The 7,728-nt window shown below is 40.3% G+C and overlaps 1 protein-coding gene across 5 annotated transcripts in view; it reads right to left on the bottom strand.

The window, feature by feature from the left end:
* Positions 1-7,728, bottom strand: part of HSPBAP1 (HSPB1 associated protein 1) — a 39,864-nt gene that overhangs the window by 10,343 nt on the left and 21,793 nt on the right. For all 5 annotated transcript variants that reach the window (XM_088794599.1, XM_088794595.1, XM_088794597.1 and 2 more), the window contains one exon: positions 1,673-1,809. In XM_088794599.1, coding sequence (XP_088650725.1) covers positions 1,673-1,809 — 137 coding nt within the window. The remainder of the gene's footprint in view (positions 1-1,672; positions 1,810-7,728) is intronic.

The following is a 7,728-nucleotide window of genomic DNA, read 5'->3' as shown; positions in this document are numbered from 1 at the left end:
TGCCCCAATCCCTCTGTGTCCAACACACAAGTTACACTGGACCACTCACTCACAGGGTGCTCTGTACACCCCGTCCATCCCCAGGGCTCTGCTCAAGCTGGTCCCTCTGCCCCTCCCATCTGTGTCTTTTGAACACTCACCCATCCTTCAAAGCCCATCACAAAAGGCACGTCCTCTCTGAAATCTTCCCTAATCTTTCCAATAGGAACGTTCTCTCTTCTACTGTTCCGTTCCACAGCTCTGTGAAAGCTTCCTCAAGAGTATGTTCATTCTGCCTTACATCACAGCTCTCTGTGGGCTTGCCTGCGCTCTAACTGTACACTCTGAGGGCAGAGAGGCGTCTCCCTCACGTCTATGTCTGCTGTAACACATGGTACCTGCACAGCAGGACACTCCATGAATATTTACTGAATATTTATTTATTACTTCAGAGCTATATAAGGCCAGAAGACAGGCTCTATTACAAAGTTAAAATAAATCTACGTTAATTTTATATCATGGAAAGAACCTAGGTATTTTTGGTAATGTTTTTCCAACCTGAATTTCTTTGGCTTATTTCCCAATTCAGAACACATGGAAAGTGGCTACTTAAAACGATGCCCTCTCTTACCAAGTTCAAGGTTAGTCTATTAGTTTCACAAGGGCAGGGACCATGTGCACTTCATTTACTGTTGCATCCAGTGTAGGACTGCACCCAAGATTTTCTAGGCCTTTTAATAAAGACTTGATGATTCCAAGAGTGGACTACCTTCTACAATTTTATAGTTTTTCAAAGTAGTTCACATGTGAAATCTATTCACATACTTTCTCACTGTTTCTCTTGGATCCACTCATAATCCTTTCGTGTCTAAAGGGTTTGAGAAGTTGGACATGGTCATTTCTGGTTTTCCCTCTGTGCTGTCCTATAAATGTCCTGAAAGGCCAGGAGAGGAGACTGATGTATCATTAATTTCGGGAAACTAAGACTGCACGTACAACCGCTGGAGTACATCCTCCAACTGGGAGAAACACTTAAACCCTCACATAACTCCTAGAACTCGGGACTATCAAAAGTATTACCTGGCTTAGCTCTTTTATCTCTTAGGGTTCACAGATAGGTGGAGGTAGTAAAAAAAAAAAAAATACTGCATTGTGTCCATAAGTAGGTACAAAATAAAATTTAGAGTTCAAAGAGGCCACAAATACCATCTGGTCTAGCAGTTCTCAAACCAGGCTCCCTAGCATCCCCTCAAGGGCCTGGGGGTAGCAGCAAAGCCTCTTGCTTTCAATAAACTGTGCTGCTCTTAGTTATTTAGGTTTGAAGAAAGGGTGTTCCTGCTTTTAAATAAAAGTTTAAAAACACGAATGCAGGCTTTGGTGTAAAAGAGCAAAGCAGAGAGCTGTCTAGCTGAGCTGGGAGTGGAACCCGAAGGTTCTAGGACGAGCTTTCAGAGGGCGATCCTGAACATGGCTAAGAGACACTCAGGGAAACCACCATTTAACTGTTCTCCTCACGTCACAAAGGAGGACACTGAACTGGAGGTCAGGAGACCTGCCTGGTCATAAGGCAGGCCGTCAGGACAGAGCTGGGACTAAAGCTTGGGGTCCTGCCGCCTACTCAGTACTCATTCCTCTTCCTGCGCACAGACAGCCTCTCTCCCCCCCCCCCACCCCCCACACACGTGTGTATTACCTTCCTTGTACCTGGAATACTAAGTTGCAACCATAGGAGTCCAGATGACAGGGTGTATGGGCCCCCAGGGAGCCGATCCACAATGTACTTTCCCGTCCATTTCTTCCAGGAAACCCGAAGTCAGACCATATCACATCCTATTTTGAAAATAAAGTTACAGTCCATCAAGAACCAACCAAATCCTCTGTATGGCAGTGTTGCACAATTTTACTTGCTCGTCTTGTTTTTGGCTTTTGGAATACTCTCTTACAAAAAATGCTATAGATGGAGGAGGTTAGGTTTCCAGGGCAGTGTAAGACATCTTTTTAACCAATAACATGCCTGAATTACCTCACTAATACTAGTTATTCAACAAATACTTACTGACGATCCACAACATGCCAGGCACTGTTCTAGAATCTTATGACAAATCCAGGAACAAAACAGACAAAAATACTCACCCAAACGAAGCTTACATTTTAAAGGTTAGAGACAGACAATAAACAATCGACGTAATTATGCAGATATCTAGGGTGTTTCAGGCAGTGGGAACAGTGACTGCAATGGAAATAGTATTTCAATATCGCTGACGTTCAACTCAGGAAGACAGAAAGCCATATTCCTTCTACACAATGCAGGTATGTCTGGGCATAAATAATGTATGAACTTTGTGCACTTCGTATGACCACATAAAAGAAGCCTTCTCTTAGGTTAGGGGAATTATTTAAACTATAGATGGTGCCTTAGTTCAAACCTACTAAATCAGAGTCTGCAGGTGAGGGTGCCGCAGCATATCGTTTGAAATACATATCCATAAATGACTTTTGCTATCATCCCAAGTCATGAACTCCTTAAGTGTAAGGAACTTGAAAACAGAGAGAGCACAGCATTCTAGACTTTGCTCTCCTTACGCCTGGCTCTCTGGACAGATCATGACCAATTCAACTACTGACCCACAAATACCATCTGGTCCAGCAGTTCTCAAACCAGGCTCCCTGGCATCCCCTCAGGGGCCCAGGGGTAGCAGCAGAGCCTCTTGCTTTCAACAAACTGCTCTGCTCTAAGTTATTTAGGTTTGAAGAAAGGGTGTTCCTGCTTTTAAATAAAGTTTGAAAACTACAAACATAGTTTGACATAAACCCAAATCCGTGGAATTAAAAATATGTGTAAGCTAGAAAAGAATAAACTAGTGAATGAGACATGAAGGTTTTGTTCTTTTTTTAAAACCTCAAATTTTTTGTACCGAGTTTTAAAAAATGAGACAGAACAAAAAACACTCCTGTGTGCAAAACATGGTCCTAAACGCTGACATTTCTTTTATCCGTGTCTTCAATCTATATTTTCTATTTTTAGAAGCAAACCATTAACAGCTGTATTCAAAGAGAAAGGGGGTTTGGGGGAAACATTTAATAGATGGCTTGGAGGAAAACTAGAAAGAGGATTTTCATTTTTGTTTCACGTGATGAAAATTGCATAATGTGCACATAATGAATGTCTGTCATAGAAGGGGTAGTTTTTGCAAGGTCGGCACCATTGTAAATGCACATGACTCATGTGCAGCAGCTCTAGGGAGTGGCAAAAATCATGCGCCCTCTGGATACAGCCCATAAACTCAACGCTGTGAGCTTACCTCTGCATCTAACACCTAACATAATACTTGGCTCAGGGTAAGTGCTTAAAACATCATCTACCTGGGAAGGAAAAAGAGCCTGCTGGCTGATTATAGGTGAATGGCTCAGGTCAATCTACCTGAATACCTAGGAAGCATCTACCACATACCTAGTAAGATGCTGGGTGTTTGGAATACAAAAAAAATAATGCAACACAGGCCCATCCTTCAAATCTACTAAAGGGAGACAGTCCCATAAATGGACCCTTTCATCATAATGTGGCAAATGCTCTGACAGAAGTGAACAGAAGGTGCTCTAAGATCACAGAAGGGCTCCTGGTCCCAAGCGTGGGAAAGGCTTCCAATTAACCTGGCTCTTGTTGAACAATTCACTACACCTCAGTCTGGAACTTAACTAAAGGAAGCTTAAAGACATGCAGTATAAAAACAAAAAAGTAGGGATTTGCCTTAGCTACAAGGTATAATCAAACAACATGGTGAATGTTTAAATAAAAAAAATTATTATAGTAAAATACACATTGCCGTTAGTCCCCCTCAAATACTCCCCCTCGCTTCAAACACTTATCCCACTGTCCTTGCCACTTTCTGAAGCAGTTCTGGAAGTCCTCTTTTGTGAGTGTCTTTAGTTGCGCTGTCATGGCTGCCTCGATGTCCTGAATCTTTTTGACTTTGGGGAAGAGCCAGAAGTCACATGGTGCCAGATCTGGTGAATAAGGTGGATGAGGACACACCATAATGTTTTTATTTGACAGAAATTGCCGTATGCCAGAAGCGATGCGTGACATGGAGCGTTGTCACGATGGAGGATGATTTATGGCACACTTTAAAACAAACCTTCTATCAACCATACAGCTCTCACCTGACTGATTGCACCGAACAAGTTGAAACTTGTCACACAGTTACTAAGGTTCAATGTGCCACTTCCTGTATTGAAGATCCCTGCCTTTCCACTGGATGGCACTCGGCAGCAGCATTCACTATATTTTGTGACCACAACAGAAAGGCTTCATGTCACACATCGCTTCTGGTATATGGCAATTTCTGTCAAATAAAACCATTACGGTGTGTCCTCATCCACCTTATTCACTGGATCTGGCACTTTGGCTCTTCCCCAAAGTCAAAATGACCATGAAAGGTAAATGTTTTGAATGGATTCAGGACATCGAGGCAGCCACAACAGCACAATTAAAGACATTCACGAAGAGGACTTCCAGAACTGCTTCAGAAAGTGGCAAGAACAATGGGATAAATGTGTTCGAAGTAAGGGGGAGTGTTTTGAAGGGGATTAATGGCAATATGTCTTTTACTGTAATAAGTTATTTCTTAAATTTAAACATTCACCATAGTTTTTTATCACACCTCTTAAGAAGAGGCTGGTTTAAGTGATTCTTAATCTCCTTCTAGATGCACTCCTTTGGGAAGCTAATGAATGCCAGCACCCCTCGCCTCAGAGAAATGCACCCACACACAAGAATTTTATATACACTTTGAGGGAGTCAATGGACTGACCCCAGGTGAGAAACTGCTCTAGAGCACTGCTTCAGGAAGAAGCATAGAAAAAAGATTTTTCTACAGGGTAGGGGTGGGGATGGAGTTACTGTATGAGAAACTGACAAGAGGCTTCCCTGACCTCCTATCTAACACAATAATGACCAAAAAAGGGAAAATTATTTTGGAATGATTAGATCAAGGTGACCTAAATTACCTAAAATTTAGCAGCAAACTGGCTGGGAAAACCAAAGGATTGGCGTGGGGGTTGGGGTAGGTAGACTTGCAGGGAGAGAGAGTCAAAGTAAATGTGTCAGAAAATAGACAGCATTTGAGGTACCTATTTTGTTTCTTTTCTCATAGGCTCTTAAAGAGTTGGGTCTTTCTTGCCAGTTGAGTTCAGCTACTTACAGGTAACCAAATGTTTGAAATCAATGTGGGCCCAGGAGGAATCGGCCTTACGTCTTACTAAAAGCAAGTCAGTGAGACCAACCCAGGTGATCGATGGGGTGATCCATCGATCTCCCCTATTCTCTCATCTACCTCAAGAGTTGGAAAATCTTTAGAAATAGCTATATTAAGAAAATTCTATTCTAATACCACCCCTGAAAAGAGCAATCAAGTGTCTAGTTAACTGCTTACTACAAACACACCATCTGCTTTCTTGTAACTTCCATAAGAAAGTCCTAGATTTGTTTTCTACAGACACTGAGCAGTTTATTTTCTCTTCTTCCAAAAACTGCTGTCCTAAATTATCTGAAAAATTGTCAGGTCTTCTCCATTATCTTCCTTCCTTCCCTCCCTTCCTTCCAAAAAGTTCCCTCTTACTCCTGTACAGTCAATTCGGCTGCTTCCACCCTCAGCCCTTAGCAATCATTGATCTACTCTCTATTATCACAATCGTTTGAAATTGGATTCTTTTAGGTACACATAATAAATAACAATGAGGTTCAGTTTTGAAAATTGCTCAATTAAAAATGTCCCCAACATTTTAAACAAAATTAGAGACTCTAAAAAATCTGGTTGTAATAAAAAAAATTCAAGAAAATATATGCTTCAGTATTGTTGATCATGTGTAATATTCTAAAACTATTACAACATTTAAGTGATAAAATAATGTCAGAAACAGTATTGAACTACTAAAAGCACAACTGATATGCTTCTACCTTAAGGCTCAGCTTCTGCATTTAATATTAAAGTCCCATGGGGTCCCAATTTCATTCAAGTTGGCATCTCTAGTACCTACCTAACACAGTCAGCATAACAAATGATAAAAAATTGCTCAATTACTGATCTAGGTAACTCGATCTATTTTTATCCTTAGTATTGTCTACAGCTGTTCCAATTAACAAGTTAAATAATTGTTGCAGAATCAAACACCATTTTTAAAATGCTGTACAAATTCTCCATAATTTTACAGTTTTAACCAATAACTGGTAAGATGCTTATAATAGAGAACGGTGGCTTTTTTTGGCCTAATCATCAAAATAATTAATGCTTAAGTTGTTTAGTTCTAGAAGATGGTACACCACTTGGTAAAATATGTATTTATTCCTGTGTCACAGATAAGAAATCTAAGGTTCAAACGGGTTATATTGAACAGCTCATACTGAATCTAGGCTCTGAGAGCACCCCAACTCAAAAGTATTTGTTCTTTTACCTACAGCACGCTATTTGGGTAACTTGTGATCATGGTTAATTTGAGTCCATCACATTAAAAGTTGTCTTCTATTTTTCTCCATGCCTACCTAAATCATAAATACTATAGGAAAATTGATTACACATAATTCTGTAATGAACTTATATCTGAACAAGGAAAAATAAAAAAAACCTAATATGGGTCAAAACAACTAGAATGGAACTTGAAAACAATGTAATTAACTATAAATATTATGTAAAACATATAAAGGATAAGTACTTCAATTTAAATTTCAAACAACCCTTAAATGGACATTACAAATTAGTAAGCACTTGAAGGTCTTTTTACCTTAGGAAAATTATCTTAAGTAACATAAACAAAAAAGCAGGTAATTAATGCATTTCCTTTGTGATTTTGAAAATAAAAATATATTTTCAATTAACAGTTATGAAGCAAATGATATATTTTTCATTTTTTTAATAAAAGCAAAATTTAAGTAGACATTTAAAAAATATAATAAAGGAAAGCTACAAAGTACTGACACTTGTATTATAGCAACTGTGTAAACACCAGCATCCACACCTGAGTCAAAGTGAAAAAGAAAAATATAGGCTGAATGAAAAACTAGTCAGGAGTCCGAGACCTATCCGCCTATGTGAGAGGGAAGTACTGAGAGGGGGTGGTGGTGACCATCAGGAGGAAAGGAGTGGGGTTAACAGCCTGCAGTGATGGCGAAATACTTCTGTCCACAACGGATTGGGGGCAGGATATAGGGCTCTAGAGCCTTCACCTAACTGTGGGCAAGGCAGAGCCCTCCAAACAGCTTCCTGGGACTATTCCCATTCCTGTCCCAGGCCTAAGACACACACAGAAAGCAGAGCAGGGAGTTTGCAAAATCACCCCACAAAATAAACTGGCAGTTTGAGGTAGCAAACACTGAAAAGCTAAAAGAGGATATGGTAGTCTGCAAACTCTGCCGTCAGTTATGTGAAAACATGGCAGAGAACTTCCACATTCTTACTTCTGCAAGAGTTCCCACATTTCTGCAGGAGTTCTACAATCATATTCTGGATCCCAGCATCTGACTCAGGCAGTAAACCTGTACTAAACCCCCAGAGCAGGAAAAGATGGAAGCAGCAGCCTGGAATGCTTCTAGGATTCTAGGAGTGCTTCTTCATGTAATCAGCTTTATGCCTCCATCGGCCTCACTGACAGAACACGAACTTACATATAGGTAAGGAGAAAATGAAGTTTTATGCACATCCTATGCTTCTAATATACTCCAAACCAGCTCAGGCGCTGTTTAAACGCACAGGAGGA

The sequence above is a fragment of the Rhinolophus sinicus genome, chromosome 17 (assembly GCF_057876585.1).
Source record: "Rhinolophus sinicus isolate RSI-liver-muscle chromosome 17, RSI-T2T, whole genome shotgun sequence".
Taxonomy (NCBI): domain Eukaryota; kingdom Metazoa; phylum Chordata; class Mammalia; order Chiroptera; family Rhinolophidae; genus Rhinolophus; species Rhinolophus sinicus.
Note: the sequence above shows the minus strand (reverse complement) of the source record. Positions and strands in the feature narration are given on the sequence as shown.